Here is a 27,911-nt window from a genome sequence, read left to right as displayed (position 1 = left end):
TGTATTTGTCATGGTATCACTTCTCAGGTAAAAACAAAAAGATAAATCCGTAGGCAACTCAGGGCTAGTCAAAATACAACCACTGCAGGAACTGCTTGAAGCGGCCTCTGTATGGTAGTTACTTCATGCAGTGAGCTGTTAGAGGATACTGGCTTGCTGAATAAGTAGGTCTCCATGGGGTGTACTGTCGCCACCAGCAATGTCTGACAGTAGTGGAGAGACAACTCTTGGAAAACCAATCCACAAGGCAATCCGGCACATATGAAATGGCTCACTTTACGAAGCATCCATCACCCAGAAGGTGGCAGGCATATTATGAGAAACAGCCCCTAAGAAAACAATGATCGGCAGAGCCCAGCACAGATTACATGAAAAAGGAGGGAGTTTTCTCCCACGGAGACATTGGAGGAAGAGAGAATAAAAATAAAAATAAATGAGTTGGCCTAATGTCACCCACCACAATCATTCAATTCAGGATGCGGAGAGGAAAAAAACATTTTGCCCATATGAGAAATGGTGTTCAGGTGTCACAAACCCACACTTGTAATTATGAGAAATCTCCAGATATATGGGGGGCAGCTATTCTACTCCCTCTTCTGATGGCTTCGGAGATGAAAGTCAGAGGAATCTATTCTTTCCATTCGTAAGAAAACAAATGGGACCACTTTTAGATCATGAGGCCAAAAAGCAACTTCCACATGGCGAACATGCCGCCCCATCAAATACCAAGCAAAAAGAGAAACAATTGAATCTAAACAAGGTAGTAGTACAACATGGGGTATGTGTGTAGCAAAACCATGTGATGCAACATTTAGGCTGCATTCACATAGCAGTTTATCCAATATCCCCACTAACTGTAAGTTTCTGCAGTATATGTGAGTTTTCACACAAAAAGCCGCTTCCAGAAAATAGAATACAGTGGACCCACAATTTATGGTCCCTTTACATTCGCAATCGCAACCTGTAATTTCCCACTCTCAGTTTATTTATTTCCCCTCCAACAGCACACTCAGTAGGTTTTCTTCATCAGCCTCTGGGAAAGAGATTCAAGGGCTCTGGGGGAGTGCCTCCTTTGGGGGGGAGGGTTCGGAGGGGGGTCCTGACTTTGCATGATTCTGCCTTTGTGCCCAGACCCCCAGAACTGATCCCTCACGTAAATGGTGAGCCAACTCTATTACACGTATATAGTGCTCGTTTCCATGTTATTGCATTCGGGGGGGGGGATCTGCTTGCAGCTCCCTTATCCCAGAAAATCATGGGAATAAAGAGACAAAATTTGGGGTGGTACACCGGCATACAATTTTTTTCCTGGGGAATCACAGGGGAATAGAAGGACATGTGTGTAGAAAGGGTGCAGTGATGTTGTCCAATGATGTTCGTTGTTGTGTCTCACCAAACCCACTAGCGTGGTGTCAATGAAATTTAGTGTGACATTCTGGTACAGTGGTACCTTGGGTTACGAACTTAATTCGTTCCGGAGGTCCGTTCTTAACCCGAAACCGTTCTTATCCTGAGGCGCGCTTTCGCTAATCGGGCCTCCCACTGCCGCCGTGCCACCGATACGCCATTTCCATTCTCATCCTGGGGTAAAGTTCTCAACCCAAGGTACTACTTCCGGGTTAGTGGAATTTGTAACCCGAAGTGTTTGTAACCCGAAGCGTTTGTAACCTGAGGTACCACTGTATATTGGTCAGAAAGCCACAGTTCCATAGCACTTCAGTGTGAAAGGAATATTAGGAAACAGTACAGAAGCACTAGCGTTATAATCAGGAAAACTAATGCCATGGATATTCTTGGTAGGTTTGTGAATCTATCCCATAATGTCTTCCTTTGCTCACAAAGGCTGGATTTCCCCCACTCATTACAAAGCAGCTGGTGGGAAGGAACACACTAAAATGAACATGATCTTACCAACACTGTGGTTTCGGATGCATTATTAGTTTGCTCGTTTTCAAATGATAAATAAATAAAGATAAAAATGAATAAATGCATGATATAAAGTGTATACTTCAGCATAGATCTATGGAAGCCATCACAATAATTTCCATAAATGAGACTTGGATAAAGACTGAAATGCATCACTGCAGTTACAAATAAGTCTTGTCTTTTTTTAAAAAAAGGAGGAAAGCAATTTCGTCAGCACCCCAACCATATCTCCAGCCCTGAGTAGTTCAAACTGCCTGCGTTGCTTTGCCAAACTGCCAGATATGTCTACTGGAAAATATCTCGCACTGTATAACATCTGGGCCTTGGGAGTGCCTTCTGAGACAATTGGGGGGAGGGGCGCGGAGGAAAGAGGAAAGGGGGGGGGGAGTGTAATGAGATCCTTGGAAATAGTTTCCCTAACCCTTAAATGGCAGTGACAGACCTGTTAGTAGATGCCTAACAAAAACCATCTATCTAAAGCTTCTTTTTATAGCCGTGCACAATGAAGATGAAGTATTCTGAAGTGTCACAGTTACTTTTTAAATGCTTGCAGCACTGTAATAAGTCTTGCTTCTCCAGAATACTCTCCTAGTTACAAAACATTGTCTAGCCCCCGAATGAAGTGTGTGTGTGTGTGTGTGTGTGTGTGTGTGTATCTGTCTGTCTGTCTGTCTATCTGTCTATCTATCTATCTGGAATGTTTTTGCAATCAAACTGCATCTGAGGGCAATGGGCCATCATTGAGACTTGTTCCTTCCAGAGGGACTCACTCCACTACTCTATTCAGTGTGGTAGCAAGAAGTCCAAATGCACCTTTTTTTAAGGGGGGGGGACAAACTGGGACAGGACACAGAGGGAGGACTGAAGCCCTCATAAAGGAATCCACCAGACTGTGGATTATACAGTGGACTCAGATCATGAACTCTGCTTCCAAGACAGTGCAACCCACAGAACTCTGCTTCCAAGGTAGACTTACCTGATCCAATCCAGTGAGATCAGATCATGATACCTTGGAAGCAGAGTTCTGTGGGCTCTTCCTGCATCATACTGTCGGGTATAGGATTTCATTCTAAGGCATTTAAGATGAGAATGACTACAATAATAAGAATTATTTCCGAAGACCCAGCAAATGCACCCTGTATTACAGGTTATCCTGGGAACTGAGGAGAAAGGATCTTCTTTTTTGAACTACATAGTGGCCAAAATTAGAGCACGCTTGACTGTTTGCTAAAATGCACTGTGTGTGTGTGTGTGTGTGTGTGTGTGTGTGTGTGTAAATAATAACCTTTTCGTTGGGTTGAATGACCGTTCTTTTCAATATCTGCCAAGAATATAAAACTACTGAAATTTTAGTTATCTGTCAGAGGAGGAGAGGAAACATCTTTTACTAGGAAAATACTTCTAAAAACTTGAATAAGCAAAGATTAGCACCATTTAACAGTTCTTCTTCATTACAGGTTTTGAGGAGGAGGAGGATAAAATGAAACAAATTCTCTTTCCTATTTGCATACTGTGGCATTAGAATGAAAGAGCACTCCAGATTCTGCCATTCACTGTGCCTAAGCTTGCAGATCCATAAAATCTGAGATCTTTTCAATTTGGCCAGGATACAAAACAAAACCCTCTTTTACCTACATAGATGAACATTCTTTTCTGCTCTTTTCCCCTCTGTGTGTGGAGGAAGAAAAAGGTTGTAGGAGGTAATTGAGACAGCATCCAGCTTCATTTTATAACAAGGGAAATTATACTCTGCAGATTTAGTCCTTAACTGTGCTCTGCAGTCAGTCAAAATAACCACCTGTAACCAGCAACACTGAATAGGCAGGCCATCACTGTTGCCACATGGTAATCAGTTTGCAAGGATTTCCAACATTGAAATTATCCACAATTGGTCACTGCAGCTTTTTTAGCAGCCAAGACAGTAAACCCTAATTTTCTTTAAATTCAATCTAACTGCAAAATGCCCCATTCAAATATCACACCACTCTAAAAGCCATGTATCAGTAGCTTCCAGAATAACTAACTTCTAGAATAATGTGGCTCAAAAATACCAGCTAACTCTTATATACATTGTTCGCCAATTATTCAGAATCTAGGGTAGGAGTCACTTTCTCATATGGGGGGGGGGGGAGAGAATCATTAGGTGCAGCAGATAAATTCAACCTAATACAATTCAAATTAAAAACTGAAAAATATTAAGATGTTTCTCCTCTTTTACAGTTGCCTGAGTGCAAAATGTGTGTTCGCACAATGGCGCTGTCTCCCCTCTTCTCTCCCCCCCCCCACATCTGCTCAAGGAGTTCCCCCAATATTCCAGAGCAGATCCAGGGAGGCCTTGGCGTGTGTGTGTGTGTGTGTGTGTGTGTGTGTGTGTGTGTGTGAGAGAGAGAGAGAGAGAGAGAGAGGCAGAGATTTATTCTGCAAGTATGAATTTTCGCGCTTACGGAATGAGTTAGTTGGATACTGGCCCTTGGTTCTAAACTCAGATTTCTATGCATGACAAAACCAGGAAAATCCTGTAGAAGCTACTTCGTGATGGCTGTTCGTAATCAGATCTCTCAAAGATTTTACAACTACACATAGACTTTAAATAAAGTACAATAAATGCTGTTTCCACTCACTTACTTGCCTTTTTTTAATCGACAAATGAACAATTAAATCAACCACAACTTTCTAAAGGCTATACACTCAATACAAAATTCAGCACAGAAAATTCTTAATTTTACTACCATATTTCTTTCAAGCTGAATTGTGGTGAAGGGGGTGATTTGTGGGGCGGGGATCTTGCAGCTGGGGAGGGGAGAGTTGCAGCGCACATGGTGACCTCAACTGTTTTTCTTTCTGATTTGCAGATATGGAAACCAGTTTGGTATTTTCCTACACCTGAAAAGTGGTAAATAAATGTTTATAATAAATGCTAAGGGCAGGCTCGAACACTTATTTAGTGAAATGCAAAGTGCAAGGTATATGCATTTTAGATAACAAAAATGAACTGTAACAATGGGGATAAATGCTACTATTTGTAAACTGTAAAATATAATGTATTGTTTATACATCTAAATCTTGCTATGTGATCTGGCAACAGTCCAGTCAAAACTCTTTGCTAGAACACTCTCAAGGACATATAGAACGTTGCTCTAAAAGAAAAAAATTACCTGACTCCTGAAGATAGCGATACACCAAGAAATTCACTTCGTCACTGGTTATGCTCATCTTAGCCCCACCTCAATATGATGAGGTCTGCAAGAAGTGTGATCCACGCTCTGTTTAAAGAGGAAGAATGATAAAACACAGCTTTGGATTACAATCACCTAGTTGCTTTTAATTAAACATTCATTTCTATGGCCACATACTAAGGTATACATCAATTTACATCTGAATTACAACCAAAGTTCAAAATGAATTGAGCATAGGAAAATCATCATCATCATCATTTACGGAGTTGGGACACCATTTAATAGAAGTCTTGAAAGAGCTTTCCCCATGCATTGACAACCTCACCGTCAGCTTACTGCAATATGTTGAGCTGAGTCTGGTGCAGAACACAGTAGCTAGGTTGATTGTGGAGGAAAACTACTCTCAGCATAGGACACCTTGCTTGCTGGATTTGCAGGGCGGGATGTGCGCTAGTTGCCGATCTGTTACTGGGTCAAATCCAAGGTGTTGCCACGAAAATGTAAGGCCCTCTTGCAGCTCAGAACCAGGTTACTTTAAAGACTGCCTTGTCCCCTGTATACCCAATAGGTCACTGTGACCTATGAGAGAATCTCAAGTGCAAGTTCCACAGTCATTCAGAGCAGCGCTTTCAGTGTGGCTGCCCCTGTTCTGCAGAACAGCATTCGTGTTGAGATGCTGCAGACACCCACTATCAGCACTTTTCAGAAGCAACGGAAGACAGTTTTGCTCTGACAGGCTTCTCGAACAGAATGAATGGGGTCTCTCCACATACACACACACACACACACACACACACACACACACACCACACACTCTTACTTGCTGTTTATAACTTTTTGTTTTTTGCTATTTTCACTATGCATGGTGCCGAGGTGCTTGTGCAGAATGTAATAACAACAACTCCGTATATAATTTTAGTACAGTGCTGCTCTTAGCGACTGCAAAGGACCTAAAGCCACCAGGCTCAGAGATGCAAAAACACATGGCAGTGGAAAAGCTGCTGCAGCAAAACCCTCTCTAGGTTTTTCCAGCTCTCCAGCAATACGGATCCGCTTGACCCCCCTGGCACCTACAATTCTAGCTCAACCGTACTCTATTTTTAAACAGCTCAAGTGGGATGCCTCCTCCCTCCCCCATCCATTCCTATAAATTAGATTTGTGTCATAATGCATCATTAAAATCAAATGCAAACATTGCAGAACAAACAGAGAGGTCTATTTAGAACAAACCACTGAGGCAGAATGTCCCTTTGCCCCTTTGGCAGCACAGTGCAGCAATTTGGGTCATACAGACCTTCATTGTTCTAACCCAACGTCAAAGCATTAAATAAGAGTTATTGACACCTTCCTTCACTGCAGAAACTACATGGTTGCCCCCCAAGTGTGGGGGGAAATGAAAGAACCCAAAGCAAAGCCCCCTTATCTGGCACTGCTTCACCAGGTGAGGTAGCATTTAAGACAACACTTAAGAAATTATTTGGCAGAGAATATGTCATAAAAGTGGGGATGCGGGTGGCGCTGTGGGTAAAACCTCAGCGCCTAGAACTTGCCGATCGTCAGGTCGGCGGTTCGAATCCCCGCGGTGGGGTGCGCTCCCGTTGCTCGGTCCCAGCGCCTGCCAACCTAGCAGTTCGAAAGCACCCCCGGGTGCAAGTAGATAAATAGGGACCGCTTACTAGCAGGAAGGTAAACAGCGTTTCCGTGTCCTGCGCTGGCTCGCCAGATGCAGCTTGTCACGCTGGCCACGTGACCCGGAAGTGTCTGCAGACAGCGCTGGCTCCCGGCCTCTAGAGTGAGATGAGCGCACAACCCTAGAGTCTGGCAAGACTGGCCCGTACGGGAAGGGGTACCTTTACCTTATGTCATAAAAGTACAAACTGAGTAACTTAAATGTAAGAACACCTATGGAAACAAGAGTTTATAACCAAACGAGCCTCTTTTTCAAAGAAAATATTGTGCATTAAAAATAAAAGGGCCGTATTAGCTTTTAAACACATAAATATGCATAGACAATGCATCAAGAGGCCATGTATTTTTGCCTTTCAACCTACAAGACTTCTCACTACAGCAATTTTTTAAAAAAATAATTTGATCTAGTAGCTTCGGAATTTACACTGCCCCCTCTGCCCACTGGAAAGTATTAAACAGCATTAAACAAAAAATAAGAAAGGGCAGGTTATTAGCGTCGTGGCTGGCCTCTCTTTCCCTTCGCAGCTAAGAGAGCCTTTGCTCCTTGAAACTGTGCTCAGCAATCCCTGTTGCTTAGAGTAGCATCTGCTGCTTTAAGTCAGCTATGCTCATCTACAGGTGTCCCCAGAAGTGAAGGTCATGCATGACTCTAGCAGATGTCCCTGCATTATTTATGTGAGCCGCTCTTCGGAGCTGTGTGGTGCTTTTATTTTACTGTCCTCACATATTTCGTCAACAATTCAGATTAATTACCCTCACCGACACTAACCCTGTAGTTTGACAATTATGGCAAATTCTTCCTTCTTCCTAAGTGTTAATTTTATTTACTGTGGTGATTTGTACTTCATACAAAAGCAACCTCCGTATTATTATTATTATTAATTATTATTATTTTGCTCTTGAGGAAAAGGCTTGGTTTCTTATCCTCTGCTCCTCTTCCTTCAGATGATTTCCTAATTAAGGCTCAGCTTTCAGAAGCATTTAATTTTTTTTTTTGGGGGGGGGGTTAAAAGCACCTGTCAGGAATATTCAACAGTATAAGAAAGACACAAATGATAAAACGATGGTGCAAAATGGGATCATTGTTTATCTTAAAGCCCAGTCCTGCGGCTAGAGAAAAGAACTGTTTTGTACATGAAATACTGGCTGTCATACCACTGCAAAATCAGTGAGTCGTCAGCTAAGCAGGTTGCAACTAAGCAGTCAACCAGAAATAGCCACTGTGGCGCTTGAGTCAATGCCAGGATCACACAACACTGTTGCACCACACAGAAATGGCATGTGGTGGACAGGGAACGTCTCACTCGTTCATCCTTTCTACAGGCATTTGTGCCACTATGGAACTATCACGACTGTATATAGCTTTGGAATCAGGGAGCTGATGCCTTTTCTTCTTGTTGAATTGCACCAAGGTCATATTTAGCAAAACTTGAAACTCTTAGACGCATCATGCATACATACAACCAAACAAACGAACCAAAGTGCCTTGTAGCAGCAGGATGCTTCCATTAAACAAACAAACTCATATTTATTTAAGTATTTTTATGGCCCAAGATTTGTGATGCACCGGTCTGGAACATTTCTATTTAAAACAATAATTAAACTGCCAAAAATATTAACGAGTTACCATATTTCAGTCCACTGCAACATTCAGGGACTGGGCTACAAGATTCAAGATTGGTTCCAATGTAATAATGTATATTCAAATAATGGTCACACAATGAACGCATGCAGACAGACAAATCATATTGGAATGAAAGATCCATAAAATGGGTTTAGCCCAGTGGATCCTTTTATTAATGACCCTGGAAAATTTACACTGAAAAACCCATTTGAACTTAGCATTCTTATGTATTTGTCCTTACAGAATGACCAGAATGACACATAAGAATAATGAATGAAAGAATACAGCCCTTAAGGGATATGGATTCTAGTGTGCAGTCTGCAACAGATTTTCTGAGTAATTTCTGCCATGTTTGTTTAATCTCCGCCTGCTTGGTTCTAATTTATGACAGAGTTCAAACATATTTATTGAAAAGTTTTTATGAATATGAGATCATTGAATGACACCTTGACTGAGCATAGCTCAAAAAACCACTTCTCTCAGAGCTCTTGACAGTACATAATACATACATCATTTTCTTTGTATGTCACCTTTCCATAGTTAAATCCATGCTCAAGGCTTGCAACATGATATATATATATATATATATATATATATATATATATATATATGTAATTACAAACATAACAAAATGAGTCATAAACAATAAACAAACAATAAATAAAATATCAAAAAGTATCAACAACAGCCATTCTATGGATGCAGACATGTTACATTAGAACTGGCCAGAGTGATGTGAATTCTATAACCAAGATATATTTTAAAGGGATAAAGGTTATGTATGTATGTATGTATGTATGTATGTATGTTCTTAGGCACTTACCTCTAAAAATAGACTCAAGGCCATTTACAATAAGAATGTACAGCAATATAAAATATGCAAAATTAAAACAGCCATACAACTGCACTGACTATTAGTGGATACATTTCTAAGAATACACCACCGCCTCCACCCCCCACGACCAATACCTATATCATAACCAAAACAGACATAAGACAGCAGAAAAATGCCTGGGAGAAGACAGCCTTTGCCCGTCACTGAAAAATATATTAACGTCGGCACCAAGAATATAGCTCTTAGTAACAATCCAAATATAGCTATTAGTAACAATCCAAATATAGCTATTAGTAACAATATGTATTTACATGATCGATGGTTCTTTTTATCTTGATTAGAATCCCTTTATTAATTAGATTAGAAGCCAAAGGAAAATCATTGTGTCTATAAAACCGCTTAAGTACACAAATCATAAATAACCTACATCCTCCTTCGAAACAGCGACTTTTTTTCTCCGTTTGCATTAGCATTCCAAACACCTACATCTCTGGATGCGTTAATACATTTTGTCCTGAAGACAGTAAACAAGAATTTGCTTGGCATAAATAAACCACTTTGCATCTTCATACACACTATTACTATGCAATGCTAAAAAACAAGGCTTTTTTTGTTGTTTGTTCCTTCCATCTACATTTCTGCAGGTGCCACAGGGCCAACCAAACACAGACAACAAGAAGGATGAAGGAAACAGAGGGTGGCTCACATGTGGTCATGTGAAGGTAAGCTGTGCCTAAGTATGAATGTGGAGTCTCCCAGGGAGGAGATCTCAGCTGTTTAGCTCCTTCTTGGTTGGTTTTGCTGTTGGACAATACCAAGTTGTGCAGTGGCTGAACAGGTCATCCGAACCCAGGCTCGTAGTTTTGTTCTTAGCTACAGTATGTGGCTAAGGAAGAGAGAGCTTAATCACCCGTTCCTGTTCAGACAACACGCAGTGCAGCATGGCAACAAAAGTGACAAGCAAAACAGCTGCAAGCTCCTTTCCAGGAAATCACATGTTCACACAGATCATGTGAACAGGCTCCCTGTGCATTCCAATGCCATATTTTCTTTTCCATAATGGACACGTCATGCATCTGTGCACACAGTAATCTCGCATCTAATGCTTTGCATTTAAACAGTCCTTTTCCTTCACGTGAGTCGTACTTTAAGCAAGCATGTCTGAGTTTAGTGTATCTTTGCTTCCGCTGTTATAGCATAGCCTGCTGGTATACCTTAAATTTATAAAGCAAGAACACAAACCTTGGCTACGATTACTGGGAACAAGCTCTGAGCTTGCAACTTGCCTGTTTGGAGGACTCACTCAAATCACAATTTGCCAGTTCATATGTAGCTGTAAACTGTGATTTGATCAAACTAGAAAGTACAGTGGTACCTTGGTTTTCGAACGCAATCCGTTCCAGAAGACCGTTCAACTTCTGAAAGGTTCGAAAACCAAGGCACAAAGGGCAATTTCAATGAAAAAAATGGGGGGGGGGACTCAACGGAAGCCGTTCCGACTTCCGAGGCGCGTTTGAAAACGGAAGCATTTACTTCCGGGTTTTTGGCATTTGAAAACTGAAACGTTTGGCTTCCAGGACGCTCAAAAACCAAGGTGCCACTGTATTCTACTAAGTAAAGTGTGTGATTTGGCAAGGAGCAGAGAGAGAGAAGAGAACAGAGTTAATTCCTGATCTTTAAACCATGGATAGCTCTGTTGGTTAGAACATGGTGCTGACAATGCCAAGCCTGTGGGTTCAATCCTTGTATGGGACAGCTGCATATTCCTGCATCTCAAGGGGTTGGACTAGATGATCCTCAAGGTACAGTGGTACCTCAGGTTACAGATGCTTCAGGTTACAGACGCTTCAGGTTACAGACTCCGCTAACCCAGAAATAATACTTCGGGTTAAAAACTTTGCTTCAGGATGAGAACAGAAATCGCACGGCGGCAGCGCAGCAGCAGCAGCGGGAGGCCCCATTAGCTAAAGTGGTGCTTCAGGTTAAGAACAGTTTCAGGTTAAGAACAGACCTCCAGAACGAATTAAGTTCTCAACCTGAGGTACCACTGTACATTCCAACTCTATGATTCTAGGACTGAAGAATCAGAGAAGAAGGTGTCTGAATGAAGCCTAAGTATGCAATCTTGATTAAACATTGTAAGAAGTGATTTGCTAGATCAAATCAAAGTTCTCCTCCTTTAGTACTCTTTGCAAGAAACCCAGTGACTAGCAGGTTTTAGGTGGTTCACCTGAAATCAAACAGTAGTCCAATGGCGGATTGCTATGTACCTTCTGCCAACACCTGGCACACATCATAAATCGCTAACTAGCTCCCTGATCTAACTAATAATTCTTCAGGAGCAAAATATCTATTTCCCCCGTAAAAGGCTACTATTCTGATTATAAAGGAATGGTGGGGAGCCTCCTGCAGTAAGATGGGCAAAATAATTGTGCCTAAACAATAAAACAAACCCATTTTAAATCACAAATGCTTAATCTGTCTTTGAATTGCTAGGGCAAACTCAGTTTAGCGGACAATGCTGAAGTTATCAGTTCTGCAAAATTACGGCCTCAGGACTCTGATTGAATATGCAGAACTGGCAAAGCTGATGGGGAAGATCCGAAACCAGCGCAACGAGCTGTTTGAAAAGGACTGGAGTAAATTTATACAATATATGAGAGAACATTGTAAACATTTGAAAACGTTTGCAGGTTTGAGTTAAAATATTTTGTAATGTTAATTTTTGGAACTGGTTTGCAATTATCAAGGTAAATTTTATAAGTATGGAAAGAAGGTAAATAAGTTGATATAGAAATGCTAAGATGAAAGTGAATATTTATGAAAGCCGGGGAGTGGGGGGTGGGGGGGGGAGACAAGGCTCAGGATGAGCAAAGTTTCAGATGATGATAAGTATGGATTGTGACTATGGTAAAAAAAATTAAACTTAATACAGTGGTGCCTCGCAAGACGAAATTAATTCATTCCGCGAGTTTTTTCGTCTAGCGAATTTTTCGTCTTGCGAAGCACGGTGTCGGAAAAGTTTTGGAAAAGCTTCAAAAATCACCAAAAACCTCAAAAAAGGCTACCACACCGTGTTCTATGAGTTGCTCCTCGAAGTCAAGTCGCAACTGTATTAACGGTGTTAAGAAAAAGGAAACAAACTTGCAAGACATTTTCGTCTTGCGAAGCAAGCCCATAGGGAAATTCGTCTTGCGAAGCAGCTCAAAAACCGCAAAACCCTTTCGTCTAGCGAGTTTTTCGTCTTGCGAGGCATTCGTCTTGCAGGGCACCACTGTAAAAATTATTCAAAATAAAAATTACGGCCTCAGGATTCTAGAGAAAGAGTTGCTCAACAACAACAAATTCGTAAGACTCTTCCGACAAAATTAGGAGAAAGATTAAGAGTGCACAAGTTAGGGAGTTTGTTGAAATGCATTCTGATTTTGCTTCTCCAAAAACATTGATCGTCTTTATTTGTCTGAATTCTACTTTGAATCATTTTGGCTACAGAAGATGGTAAGCATCACTGAGCCAGTACTTTGCTTCTTAAGCATATGAACACTGCACAGCAAGACCATGTGCTACTCCATCGTTTTCATTCTTATATTTGTTCACCTCTTTCTCAAGCACACTGGGATGGATCTGGACTTCATAACGCTTAGAGTAGACCCACTGAAATAAATGAAACTTAATTTAAACATTTAAAGTTCCACTGAGTTATATCCACCTCAGTTGTACTCAAGAGTAGTGGCCCACCCAAATTAATGAGCCTAAGTTAGTAATGTATATTAACTTCAACAGGTCAACTCTGAGTAGAAAAAAACACTGCATACATTGGTTCAATAGGTCTATCCTAAGCATGACAAGGTTTGGATCCAACGCACACACTCCATTCCATACAGTATACTGGGCTGCTAAAGCAAGTTTTGTAAAAGTCTTATTTGAAAACAACAACAACCCAGAATTCTATCTCCCCTAATATCCTTTTAAGCCCTGCATTTTCAAGCTGTGCCCTATTTATAGAATCACCAGATGTTACACATTTTCCTGATCGCTTTCTGGAGGTGATGTAGGACATCTTTATTTTTATATAGGCCAGATGTTTGGTGGCAGGTTGTTTTTTAGCACTGGATTATTTTACCAATAGTTTCATTTTGAAAATATCGTTAGGTACCCTGAGCCTATGGAATAAATAAATGCAAAAAGGAACAGCATTACCGTATAGTCCTGGGAACACCGGACTCAATTATTTTACATCTTGAAGTTACTAAAGAATCACAGGCTCTTCAAGCTAGTGCTTTACTGCAATCCAGCGTAGAACTAGAGCCATGTGTTGCTATTTTAAATTGTTCCAGTTAATTAATATTTCAAAAATTAAGGACAATAGGAGGACCCGTGTACTCAAATTACCTGTCCAAATCTTTTAAGCGGAATAAAAAGAAAACCACAATTCTTTTCTTTTTTTTTCGGTAACTGTGCAGCTGCAACACTGCTGAGAAGTGTGTTCTATGCCATTCCAAGATTAAGCATCACAGGACAAAGAATCACATTGATGTCTTATACATGTAAGGAACAGAAGTCCATTTATTGAAGAAAAGATGCAAATAAACTACCAGTCTTCTCTTTGCAATCCCTCACGTATGCCCCTCGCACACTTTCCAATTTCTATTGAAACACACAAAAAATGTTTTACCCACCAAGCGAAGAAAAAAGTTCCTGCATTATATACTATATATACGAGCTACTAACAGCAAATTCACTTTCCCAGAACAGATTTTTATGGAGCTATAATGGCACAACCACAAACAATTTGGAGGTATGATCAGGCATGGAGACGGGGAGATAACCCTAAGGTTTCTGGAAGTGCAAATAACCTTGTGGGGGGGGGGGAATTATCTGATTGTGAGGCAGGAAGATCCCCAAAACAACCCAATGAGGACTGAACACTGTTAGTGAGCATGGGATGCGGACTGTTTTGCAGGGGAAGTACAGAAAACCAGGATGGTGGTAGTGGAATGGAGTATCCATGGAAATGGCATAGCTGGGTAGCATTCTCAAGAAGAGCACTGCATGCCTACAATGTTGTTGTTGTTTGCATGCAGGATCAGGAATAGTTTTTGAGGGCAGGACAAACTTGCAAGCCCCCTCTTACATGCTTACAGTGATCCAGTCCCATATAAACAGCCTCTGTGGTGCCAGTGTGGTGTAGTGGTTAAGAGTGGTAGTCTCGTAATCTGGGGAACCGGGTTCGCATCTCCGCTCCTCCACATGCAGCTGCTGGGTGACCTTGGGGCAGTCACACTTCTTTGAAGTCTCTCAGCTCCACTCACCTCACAGAGTGTTTGTTGTGGGGGAGGAAGGGAAAGGAGAAGGTTAGCCGCTTTGAGACTCCTTCCGGTGTGATAAAGCGGGATATCAAATCCAAACTCTTCTTCTTCTTCTTCTCTTAAGTCATGCAGGAAGCGTTTTTAAATTAATTTTAATTACAAAATTGTTTTTTCTGTGATTTCAAAATTACACCTTACTGGGTTGTAAGTCGCTTACTGAATAAATAACAATAAGCAGCAACACCATGCTTCAGAGAAAACACACAAATAAATTGGTAGCCAACTCCTACTCAAAGAGAACAGCCACTGAAATTCAACAGATATGCACTGCTTTAGTTCACCAGCTAAATTTTGCTGACGATTTTGTAACTTTTTGGTTGATCTGCCTGTCAATGTTTGGAATTTGCTTTATTCTGACAGACCAACACAGCTACAAAGCTCTTATAAATAGACCGATTCATTTTAAAGCTTCATTTTTCTGGCTTTTGGGGAGGGGGGGCTTCATTGCAAAACCATGAGTTCTCAAACCAGTCAATTTCTCTTGCATTCTTCATAGATTAAAGATAAAATACAGTAGCTAGGTGGATTAAGTGTGTGTGTGTGTGTGTGTGTGTGTGTGTGTGTGTGTAAACTCTACCAACAGTAAGGGCTGCTATACTGTCCCTGGAATCAATGTCCCAGCTTAATAAAGCATTTGTTCCTCTCACCAGCTGTCTACCCCCCACCCCCCGTTTCTGCCTAGGCACAAAAAATTCTGGGATTGGTGGGTCTTGAGAGAGCATATGCAGAAGCAGACATCTCTGCTTTTCAACTATAATTGCACAAGCACACTATCTGTTCCAGAGAAGGCCCTTGCTCCAGAAAGTCCCACAAGGACTGGGAAATAGGTATGGGTAAATTATTTTTCATAAAATATCCTGGAGCATGACCTACAATTTAGCCTACTTTTCCCCATCATCGTTATGGGTAGAGTGTCTTCTTTACAGAAGACAACCCCTTACCCCAAAGGAGCCTTTTGTTTGTTGGAAGAACACTCTGGTCCACATCCTTGTTTAAAGATAAAGAACCACAAGGAGAGAGAGCAGGAGCTTTGAAATTGCCTATTAACAGCAAGCACCTGGGCAGCAGCCAGAGCAGGTGCAAAGGTCACCTGGTCATAGTCTTCCCCTTGTCATAGTATCATAGAGTTGGAAGGGACCATGAGGATCATTCTAGACCAACCCCCTGCAATGCAGGAATATGCAGTTGTCCCTTACAGTGACCATAGCTTGTGCAAGGCAACAAATGCACAGATCGCCTCTGTGCTTTAGAACAGTGCTTCTCGAACTACCTGATGTGGCAGAGCCGCAACTGGCCTCTGAAGCATCCCACCAAAGCTGGGCTTTGGTGGAGTCACCAGGGATCAGCAGCTGATGTCTCACGGATGAGCCCTGGTCTGTGGACCACCGCTTTGACTAGCCCTGCCCTAGTACCCTTTGCAACCCACAGGTGTTTCCCAGATAAGTGACGTAAGTTTGCTCAAAGTATGGTATGATTGATTTGTATTCTGCCATTTAAGACCAACGTCTGCCTAGGAAGACAGCCTTTGAGTAGCCAATGGAGGTGTAGAAGGGAGATATAAATTGGTGACCCATAAATACAATACAATACACAGATGGGAAAGCAGAGGGTGGGAGGGGCAGGAGAAACATTGGGAAAGTACCACAAGGAAGAGATATATCCTTCAAACTGGGTGGTTCATCAAAGGTTAAATAGTTCATCTATCTACACACTCTTCAAGTGAACTTTTTGTTGCTTATAGAAGAGCTGAGTGTGCCTTAAGGGCAATCCTATGCATGTTTACTCAGAAGTAAGTCCTACCAACTTAAGCAGTGCTGAGCGTGCGTAGGACTGCACTGTACAGCGGTACCTCGTGTTAAGTACTTAATTCGTTCCGGAGGCGTGTACTTAACCTGAAACTGTTCTTAACCTGAAGCACCACTTTAGCTAATAGGGCCTCCTGCTGCTGCACGATTTCTGTTCTCATCCTGAAGCAAAGTTCTTAACCTGAAGCACTATTTCTGGGTTAGTGGAGTCTGTAACCTGAAGCGTATGTAACCTGAAGCGTATGTAACCCGAGGTACCACTGTACAATTTACTTAAGAAAAATAGGGTGCCTTAGCTGTCAGCGAATTGAGAAACGCTGCCATACATATTACTGGTATACACCTCCCCCCTTTCCCCCTCCTACACTTAAAACCTATTAGTTTGCTTGGTTTACTTTTCAGTCCTCAGCTGGTTTTCTTAATGACATCAGCCTCCAGCATTTAAGGTCTGAAAGCACAAGTGGATCTTTTCCAATTCCCTTGGCTCCACAGTGAAAAGGGTTTTTGCTGTATTGATCTTTTCTTCATGGCACTTTGCTGAGAAAAAAACAACAACAGCCCTCTTAATTAGTGTGATTGTGTTGTATTCTACTTCGTGACCTACTTTTCTAAGACACAAGAACTTCAGTGAGCCTTTTTTCTTTTCTTTAAAAAAATTAAACCCTGAGCTTTAAAAGTTTTTTTTTTAAAAAATTATTTACACATTATCCTAAGTAATCAAGAGCAAGGGGAAAAGGAAATATGAAAATAGCTTTAGGACTTAAAACGATTCAAGTTAAAATAAACAAGGAAGATTAGCGGCACTAAGAACACAATTATTTGTGAAGCTGGCTTTAGACAGTGTTCCTATAGTGGACGGATATGTGGAAATTACAGTAGCTACATTCATGCAATAACCTATTCACATACACTTATGAATTGAGCCCACATACTTTAATTATCTGGTTTACAAAGCAACTAAAGCTGACAAATTTAAAGCTAAAAAAAAACACAAAAACTTCCTGGATTAGGGCCACCATAGCATCCAGCACGTCAAGGGTAGAGCAAGGAGAGTCCATGCAATCTTAATGTGATATTAGCGTAAATAGTCTTGCAGATATAAGCCCTTTTAAGTATTATGAACTGCGCCCTTGAGTTCACAATTTGTTTTTAATGTTTCATTATGTTTTTATATATGCTGAAAGTTGCCCAGAGTGGCTGGGGTATTATTATTATTATTATTATTATGCATAAAAAGGGGTGAACTCACAACCATGTTACCTTGGAAAAGGTGTGTTAAGAAACCTCCATATACTGAAGCAACAGGAATGTGGAGCGCAAACTTATGGCAAGTGAGTAGCATGCTTAACACCCATAAGGGTAAAGGGACCCCTGACAGTTAAGTCCAGACGCGAACAACTCTGGGGTTGCTACGCTCATCTCGCTTTACAGGCCGAGGGAGCCGGCGTTTGTCCACAGACAGTTTTCCCGGGTCATGTGGCCAGCATGACTAAGTTGCTTCTGGTGCAACGGAACACCGACACCAGAGCAGCGCACAGAAACGCCGTTTACCTTCCCGCCAGGCGTGCTTTTGAACTGCTAGGTTAACAGGAGGTGGGACCGAGCAACAGGAGCTCACCCCGTCGCAGGGATTCGAACTGCCGACCTTTTGATTGGCAAGCCAAAGGCTCAGTGGTTCCCCAACCATGGGCCTCCAGCTGTTTTTGGACTACAACTCCCATCATCCCTCGCTAGCAAGACCAGTGGTCAAGGATGATGGGAATTGTAGTCCAAAAACAGCTGGAGGCCCAAGGTTGGGGAACACTGGTTTAGACCACAGTGCCACCCGCGTCCCGCTTAACACCCATACTTCTCTGCAAATGTTCCCTAGGCCATCTCCCCTTTACTTTTGAGTTTTGAAACTTGGGGGTGGGGTGGCAATGAAAAACAGCCCAATAGAGTACTTGAAAGGGAGAACTGTCATGGGTTCAGGTAGAAGTCAAGGGAGAAACAGGTCCCTGTGCATATCGAATTGAGAAGAAAATGGCCCTTATGGGAAAATGTACTCGTCAACATACCATAATCCAAGGAGAACAAAATAAGTTTATGAGAAATGATTTTGTTCTATTAAGTCAGTGAAGGGGTATGACTGCCTTCCTACATCAACCCATGCAGCTTTATGGTGTGATATTACAGGCTGGCTGAATTTCCCCCTTTCTCTTTATGCTTGACTAGCTGATTACTTCTATGATGATTCCCTGATTGCTCTACTTTGTACTGTATATTTGTGGGTTATATACTTGCAGAGATTCGTGGATTGAATATTTGTGGGAGTTTTTCTGTTCTTTAATTGCTGATATAAGCAAATGTGTAGGTATTTATGCTCCAAGTTTTTATTGTTTCTTGGCTTATTTTTGTTTGATATGGAAAGGCTTAATAAACTGCTCTTCAAACTTGAACAAGTAAATCGCAAACACACCCCTTTTAAGTCCTTCCCTTTGCGAGTGCACTACACCTCGATAACTGTCTTTGGAAAACATATCAATCATATATTGTGCTCAGAGTGCAGTGGGATGTTGGCTGGATCTGCAATTATTCCATTTCAGGTGTACATAACGGTGTCTAGTATAACCATTTCACTTCTTTTCACAACTTCCAAAAGCCCCCCACTTCGGGCACCGATCCTCCACCCTTCCTTTCACTACTGTACATTATCATTTGTGTCCCGTCTCTCCTACAGGTTCTATCATCACAACAGCTTCAGAAACAGCCAACGTAAACCCACTAAAGAACACACATACACCCTGCTCAAGGGAATCACCACAATCATGTGATCTGTTTTCCTCAGAACTGAGAGCCTGTCAGGTTCATATTAGACTTCAATGCATTTGTTAATGGATCCAGTTAAAAATTAAAGCATCATGTCTCCTTCAAAATAAGGAAACGCAAAGCAGCTGTAACCAAAATGCAAAGCAAATGTCAGGCAGAAAGCAAGCGCTTAACTCTTATTATCTTTTCATTGTTAGCAATAAATGGAATACCATTATAAGTCGCACCAAATTGCAAAGCCTGCTCCAGTCTTCACCATCTCATCTCGTGCCAAGAAAGCATAGCATACAATAATATAATTTACCAATAATGTTACGATGTAAGCACAGCTTTAAAAAATATTCTGCTAACCCATATGTCATACAGTATTTGGGACGATTAGAAACATTTAACCCATATGTACTGGCACAGTTAATATCAACTGCCCTTGATATCCTCAATCTGCCATCCGGCCTTGAGGAATCTTGTGTGTCTTTTATGACAGCTGCAGAGTAAGGGGAGGGCATAAAGATGCAGCTGTCCTCTTTGCCTTTAAACCTAACTGTGTCACCTGTTAATTAGCACGGCGGGTGGCAGACATGCTCTGGGCAAAGGGATCAAGAACTAGATAATCAGATGGATTGATCTCTGAACTGAGCCTCTCATTACTGAGTGCAAAATATACAGGAGAATTGCAGGTGGGCAGAGGAAGGAGATTGGGAAACAAACAAACAACCAAACCAGGGTTTCCTGCATCCAGATTTATATACAATGCATGCTCAGGTATTTTCCACTCCCTCTCTTCTGCAGTGCACAACTCTTGCTCTACCCAAAAAAGGTCTAATCAGAGGCTTGGTGAGTGGTGCAGGAGATAACATTGACCCAGATTCCTCTTGCCTAAACAGACACCATTAAGTGTTAGACTTTTTGCCTCAATTTCTCACGCAGATACATTTTTTTTAAAAATAAGGTAATTTCTGGCAAAAGAGTCACAATAAGGGAACCTGGCAATTTGAATTGGGCGAGTATTTCACAGTTGCCACACTACCGCTGAAGAGACCCTGTCAGATATTCCACAATGGCACCAACAGCAAGGTGACCAGGATCTCAATTCCTGGGCAGGCTTATATGGGAGCAAGCGGTCCCTAAGATGACCCGGCCCTAAGCTATTTGGGGCTTTATAGGCTAGAAGCAACACATCAAAGCCAGCAGAGCCGAAATAAGACCCAAGTAATAAACTCTGACCTGCAACAACTATAGACAAACATCTGGTCGCCATATTTTGGACCAACTGAAGCTTTTGGGCTAATAATAATAATAATAATAATAATAATAATAATAATAATAATAATTTATTATTTATACCCCGCCCATCTGGCTGAGTCTCCCCAGCCACTCTGGGCGGCTCCCAATCAAGTGTTAAAAACAGTACAGCATTAAATATTAAAAACTTCCCTAAACAAGGCTGCCTTCAGATGTCTTTTAAAGATAGGATAACTGCTTATTTCCTTCACATCTGAAGGGAGGGTGTTCCACAGGGTGGGCGCCACTACCGAGCTGTGTTCAAACAGTAGCCCCACTCAGACTACATTGCAACAATACAGTCTGGAAGTAACCAAAGAATGACTGACTGAAGCCAAATTTGCCTTCTTTAATAAATGGCACTGCTAGTGTATTTGCTGACGCTAATGATAATAATAAAACACTCCTACCAACCACCACCACCACCACCTGAGCATCCAGGGAATGCAAAATTCCCAAGCAACAAACCCATTCCTTCAAGGCAAGTGCAATCCCATCCAGAATAGGTTGAACCACCACATCCGAATTGCCAGTGTTCTTGACTAACAGGGCCTCTGGTTTGTCTGAATTACGGTAAGTTTCAGCCTCTTAACGCCTATCCACCTAATGTGAATTGACTCCAGTTTATTACTTCTACTGTCTCCCCAGGACAAGTCAATGGGAACAAGATAGAGCTGTGTGTCACCTACATGCTGTTGACACCTCAGACCAAGCTTCTGGATGACCTCACCTATTGGTTTCATGTAGATATTAAAAAGCATAGGAAACAAGGCAGAACCTTGAGATAAGTCGTGACATCTAATGTTTGAACTGGTCATTCTCAGCGTAGATCCACTGAAACCAGTGACTTAAAGCAGGCATAGGCAAACTCGGCCCTCCAGATGTTTTGGGATTACAACTCCCATCATTCCCAGCTAACAGGACCAGTAGTCAGGGATGATGGGAATTGTAGTGCCAAAACATCTGGAGGGCTGAGTTTACCTGTGCCTATTTATTAATGGATCTACTTTGTATATAATTTTGGATATAACCCCCACACACAATGGTTTTACTAGTAACAGTAAATATTTACATTCAATATTTATAATAAATTTTGAATAAATGTTCAATATTTATATTGAAGCCAAACTATATTATAAAATATAAATTAATACACATTCACTATTTATGATGCTCACAATATGACAAGATACTAACAATTGCTTCCATAAAGAAAAAGCTTGGAAATGGTGGCTGAACACTGAAGCGACAAAGAATGAGACAGGACAAACATTTTCATGACACAGTAACAGAAAACGTTAGTAGCTAGGACAGAACAATCCCTATCACAGGTGGGTCGGGGGGCAAAGAGCAACTGTGCCTGTATCACAGTATTTTACAAAGTATTTATATTTACTAAGCAAGCACGCTGTCATGCATTTGCCACATCGCAAGGTGACAAGGTATTCAACTCAATATTTGCACCATTTCCAGTTTGGCTTTTGAAATGGCACTTCTTAGGGACCAATTGTACAGGTTATCCATCAGTAAGTGCAAAACGAATGCATGATATCACCAGGTATGATGAATATGAGGTCTGATCAAATAGAGATCACTATGATTTCACTATAATGTTTTCTTCTTATGATGCTACAGTTAAATTAGAGGGAAAATTCTTTGTAAAAGAAAAAGAAAAAAAGACTTAGAACACTGAGACCTTTCCAATGAACTAAATGGCAAACTTGTTGGTTCCAGGACCCTGGCAAGATCTTTGTCCAGCCCTAGATGGGCATTAAACCATTTGACGTGGGGGCCTTCTATCTAGCAAAGCCTGCCACAGCTAATCTGCCAATTACATTCTCCTCAGGGAACATGTTTTACAGCTCTAGCCAATTCAGCTTCCATTGAAGTCTGTGGGTTTTGGGGGTGGGGGTGGGAAGTAGTCCTACTCCTCTCTGAGAGTCTCAACCTCAAAACGATATTTGAAACACGTACATAAAGGAGAATTTACCTATAGGTGATTGCAGTACAGCAATGTGAAGTAGCATGAGGGAGATGCAACTGTTGCAGGGTAAAGCCAGCATGCCCTGAGGTAAATGCCAAAACCATAACTTCCAGACAAGTTTAACATTTGGAATTTGGCACCTGGCATATTAAACTAAGCCTTGATCATGGGGTATTATATGATGAAGATATTAAGACACAGTGACTCATCTGTAGTTACTCTTGTTGGTCTGGGAACGCAATATAGAAAAAAAATATATAGCTGGTGAGCAAACATTATTTATATTCCAAGTGCCTACTTGAACATGGGTGTGCTGGGCAGCTATTGAAACAGTGTTATGAAAAATGTGAACCACAAGAAGTCTGAAATCGAGAACGAAACTATCTGATGGTTAAAAGGAACAAAACGACGACACTGTGACATTTTATTTTTGTATAGTGAAGCTACTGCTGTTTTATTGAGTAATTCCAACAGAGCAAACACAGAGAGTGACTGCCATTCTGTTAGTGGGGGCCCTCATTTTTAGAACAGAACAGCAAGGGAATCCAATGCATGCGAAAGGCACTGCACAATCCCCCAGTACAGCTGCTCCCAATTGCACAACATCAACTCTCAAACTTCTTGTGATGGCATTGCATTGGGTCTCATTGGTTCATGGAAGACGGAATCGTTTTTCACAAATATACTGACATGGGGACTTGTTTTCTCATTACAGAGAGGGTTAGTGCGATATTTGATCTCCAAATGAGGCCCCTCTTCATGTGTAGTCAGTCACCCTCAGTGGTTAGGCAAAGTGCCACAGGAGATAAGAACTTTCAGTGATCAAACTCCATTTATGGAATGCCTTCTTCAGACATGTAAGACAGACACTTCAAGTTATTGATATACAGGCACCAAGTTAAAGCCATCCGGTTTACAAGTCTTCTAATTATTGGTTCATGGTCTGCTGTTCTTTTCCATTTTTAATATCTTACTGCTTCTGTTGCTAATCTATGGCTTTTATTATGTCAGTTTATTGTTTTTATTATGTTACCCGTTTTATTGCTTTTTGTCTGCTGCTGTTGTTTTTCTGTATTATCATCATCTGGTTATATTTATTGTTTCAGAATTATTGTTTAATCTTTTTAATAGGTCAAAAGGAAGCATGTACGATTAAAATGAATAAATATTACTTGTTCAACAACTTTTAGAAGTGAACTTGACTTGAGGTAGCTTTTTGTTTTTAAGAAAATAGAGAGTTCTTAAGGTGACTAAGCATCCAAAAATAATAATTCGAAAAACGGGTCAATATACATAATTTTCATCTAAAGAGCATATCACCAGGGTTAAAAATACAATCAATAAATAAGCATTCCCTGCTACACAATGACTTAGAAAATGAAGTCCTGTGTACAAGTCTATAGTGTTGTTTAAAGGGTACAGATCCCCAAATGGCACCTGTTTGGGATCCTGCAACTTGACTCTACACCCACTGAAGTGATTCTGAGCTTACTGATTCAGTAGCGCTGCAGAGTTCAGGTACTCTGCCTTGAGGGCCATGCATATTCATTATTATAAATGTCATGCTAGCTTGTTATTCAAGAAAATCATTTGCCATGTGACTCAGTACTGGATCAGTACTGAAAGTAGCATACAGTAAACTAGCAAAATAGCAGAAAGTTTTATGAACCTGGATAGCTTTCAGAACGGTTTTTTTTGTTAATGTTTAATAACCTACTTTGAACTGAGGAGGAGAACACAAATGCAAATTATCTCTCCATTATCTCTCTGTGACATGGTAAACAGCAATCTTTCATATGTCATATGTTATAAATTTCTCTAGGCATCTTCTGATCAAAGCAACCTAGAATATTATCCCACCCCACCCCATTTATTGTACCAGAACATGGTATTTATCATATTATATAAATCAATCTGTTTTTTAACAAGGCATTTAACTGAAGAAAAAGAAAGTGTAAGCTAATTTAGGCTTCAGTTGAATTACCTTGTTAACACAGGAAAATCCCACTTAATGTTATGGTCTAAAGGCAGATTTGACAACAAACATCGAAATCTGGTTGATGCATAGGTAAACCAGGAACCATAACTTCACTTGAACTGTGATATTTCCTAGGCACCATGAAAAACATGTTTCCTATTTATTTTCTGGAGTATTATCATCTTTATTGTCATTGTCCCATACAGAACAACGAAATTGAAAAGTCTACATAAAACATTCAAAACCCAACAAGCCTGCTATCCCAGCTATCCCAACCTGGTTAGCCCCCTAAAAACTCTGATACCCCATTTTTAAATACAATATATTCCCATAGAGACCCCTTACACTACGTTTAAAACCAAAATCGCATTTGGGTAGAAACTGTTTCTCAGTCCTAGTCTTTATAACCCTGTGCCTTCTTCCAGAAGGCAGAAGCTGAGAGAGATCATTTCCAGGGTGTGTAATATCCTGCTCTATCTCTGCACCTGGAACCATAGATTTGATCCAAGGTGGGAAGAGTGCACCCAATTATTCTCGTATTGTATTGTATTGTATTGTATTGTATTGTATTGTATTGTATTGTATCGTATCGTATCGTATCGTATCGTATCGTATCGTATCACATTGTAAGAAGGTTACTGTTACAATAATTTAACACCAACCATGCTGCAGGAGATGCAAGACAATAACATTTATTGGCGGAATATTTGTGATTATCCCAGTAATATAACTATTCAGCTCCACTAGTCTTACCACTTAAAAACAATTATGGTGACTTCTGTTTTTCTAATAATCTCAGAAATGGCAATTGTTATAATCTAGCATTTGTAAAACACTTAGATAAGGAATCAAAATGCTATGTTTCATTTATTATGGAATAGATGTAGAAATTACTTTATTTCCAATAGATATCCAGTTCTTTAATTGTTTGAATTACCTGGTCGTGAGACCTCTGAGCTGTTGAAAACTGCTTCTTGCAGGCTGCTGAGAAGAGGTTGGGGGTTTGAGTTACCATGGAGATCTCTACATTCGACAATGGAGAAATCTAGAATGAGAGGATGCCATGGTTAATGAGATCAAGTTTGTATAGAAAGATAAGACCATGCATGTCCCCTGCTCCTGTTTATTACCCATCACCAACATCATGTTATTGCCTAACTAAGGGATAACCTAGTACATTCTTATGTTCTGCTAAAAAGAGGCATCATGGCTACTGGTATGCAAACACTTGAACATAGAGAAGTTGTGAGACACGCCCGATCACTCTGGTCCCTTTCTTATGTCACACTAGGTATGTAGAAACTGTTGGAGAACAGCTGAGCTCCACATCACCTGGGTAAAGCTGAGAAGTATAGCTTACTCCTTCTGAGTCCTGGCTGGGATAGCTCCCTACTACACCAGCGTTACTTCTCCAGGAAACTAGGGCATTACTAGAGTGGACAGAAACTACAGTGTTGGTACCTCTGATGTAGCCCAGGGCTTCTGTTATTACCCCAGTATGGGCAGAAAAATGCTGCAGGCGCTCCATAGCTCATATCTAAGAGGAAACTGGCACAGCTCAATATTACAGTACATGTTTTCTATCCAAAAAGTCCCTACATTAAATCCCCAGGTTTTCCAGTTGAGAGAAACAAACGTATCAAATTTAGGAATAATCTGTATCCAAGTCCTGCTGGGAGTGGAAAGTTCTGGAATTGATGGATCGGTGATCTGACTCAGTATAAGACCAAGTGTGGTCTGAGAACAAATAATGCAGCCATTTGCTGAAGCTAAGCAGGTCGGGGGTCTAATCAGTGTCTGGATGGGAGACTACACCAAACCCCATGTATACTGCCTTGAGTTCCATGATGGAAGAAAGGTGGGCTACGAATGTAATCATAACTCTCCATCGGTTTTCCCACACTAATCTTAAAATTTAGACTGGAATAGCAACAAAAAAGGACCAATAAAAAGAAGCTAAAAAGGATGCCTGCAACCAACCCAACTTCTTCAAACTATTGTCATATTTTATGAAATTAAACTGATCACTGAATAATAGTTTCAATGCCACCATTATGAAATGTTTTTTATTTTAATGTAAGGGTTTGCTGAAAGTGTCTTAAAGTCACATGTGCAGAAACCTTGCAGTACAATCCTATGCCTGTCTGCAGGAAAGTTGAGTCCCACTGAATTTAAAGGGGCTCAGTTCCAAGTGTGCACTGAGGCATAAAAAAGAAGTTCACATCTCAGAGTAAATACTATGAATAAGTCAATCTCTATTACTTTTTTATTTTTAGAGCATTTTATCTTTTTTTAAAAGTTATTAAAAACAACAAAAATAGAAATAAATATAATTGTTGGATGCAGCTGGGTTATCTGCCAGGTATTATGTGGCTGCATGTTTAATTGTCTGAAAAAAGCTCACAGCAGCTTATTATTTTATTTAAATTGCTTTAAAAATAAATAAATAATCACTCCACATTAGACTATGCATGTGCATTATTACAGTAAAATGTGGTAGAGTATCCCTGGTACGCATGTGTGAGGCTGAGGAAGTTGAAAAAGAAACAAAAAGCCAGAGAACCAGGAAATTACCTATAGCAATTGGCTATTTCTTTCTACCCCTTTTATATCTACACCTTCCTTTTTAAATATTCCTTTCCCACTTCCCCTTGACTTTCCATTTCTCCTCTTTTAACAGCAAGTCAGTGTTTTGTGCACAGCTGAGCACGTGCGGAAATCATTAGAGTGTTTTTGGTTTATCCCCCCTCCCTTGAAGACTTTCCACACTTCTGCAAACCTCAGTGTTTCCCAGCCATCTGCTGAGACCTCCCTTTTTGTCCATTTTGGTCCCATAAGTGTGAGCATTCTCGGAGGGAACAACAAAGCAACAACTCCTTCTACATAAGTAGAACATCATTAACCTTTTATATTTCCTTCCATTGCCAAGTGGAAAAAAACCATAATTGCCATTCTGGAAACACTTCAAATGTACAGTACTAGATAATACAACAAATCATGAAGATGTCTTGTGATCATACAAACCTATGAGCTGAATCATGGCACACAGAAGTAGTTATTAGGGAATAAGGTAGCAATCAGATGGGCGGATAGAGAGCATTTTCTGCAGGCTGCCCGTTCCTGGAAGGGAAGGGCCCTCAGAACATTAACCACCAGCACAGGTGATTTAATGCTAACTGGGACATTTTCAGTTTAGTGGGAGAAACACACACACACACACACACACACACACACACACTCTCTATCTCTCTCCAACCTAAAAACAGGCAGAGGTGTGCCAATTTGCAAAATTCATAAAACGAATGTTTCGTATTCTTTCGAAATGATGAACAGCTTTAATATTCACAAACGTTCCCCAAAGGATAACCTCCAATTCTTCCATGAATATCACAGTCTGTAGCAAACGGCAGCGTTTTCATCCACAAACATGCCGTGA

At 40.8% G+C, this 27,911-nt stretch overlaps 1 protein-coding gene across 4 annotated transcripts in view; it reads right to left on the bottom strand.

The window, feature by feature from the left end:
• TBL1X (transducin beta like 1 X-linked) overlaps window positions 1-27,911 on the bottom strand; it is a 129,075-nt gene that overhangs the window by 24,825 nt on the left and 76,339 nt on the right. For 3 of the 4 annotated variants that reach the window (XM_083502009.1, XM_083502008.1, XM_083502007.1), the window contains exons 3-4: window positions 25,413-25,520; window positions 5,082-5,189 (exon numbers count right to left, since the gene is read on the bottom strand). In XM_083502009.1, the coding sequence (XP_083358135.1) occupies window positions 5,082-5,139 (58 nt within the window). In that variant the 5' untranslated portion in view covers window positions 5,140-5,189; window positions 25,413-25,520. Of the gene's footprint in view, window positions 1-4,655; window positions 4,805-5,081; window positions 5,190-25,412; window positions 25,521-27,911 lie in introns of those variants that run through there. The other variant, XM_083502010.1, reaches the window with a different exon arrangement.

The sequence above is a fragment of the Podarcis liolepis genome, assembly GCF_965112155.1.
Source record: "Podarcis liolepis genome assembly, chromosome: 4".
NCBI classification, from domain to species: domain Eukaryota; kingdom Metazoa; phylum Chordata; class Lepidosauria; order Squamata; family Lacertidae; genus Podarcis; species Podarcis liolepis.
The sequence above is the reverse complement of the archived record's forward strand: the minus strand, read 5'-3'. Positions and strand labels throughout refer to the sequence as shown.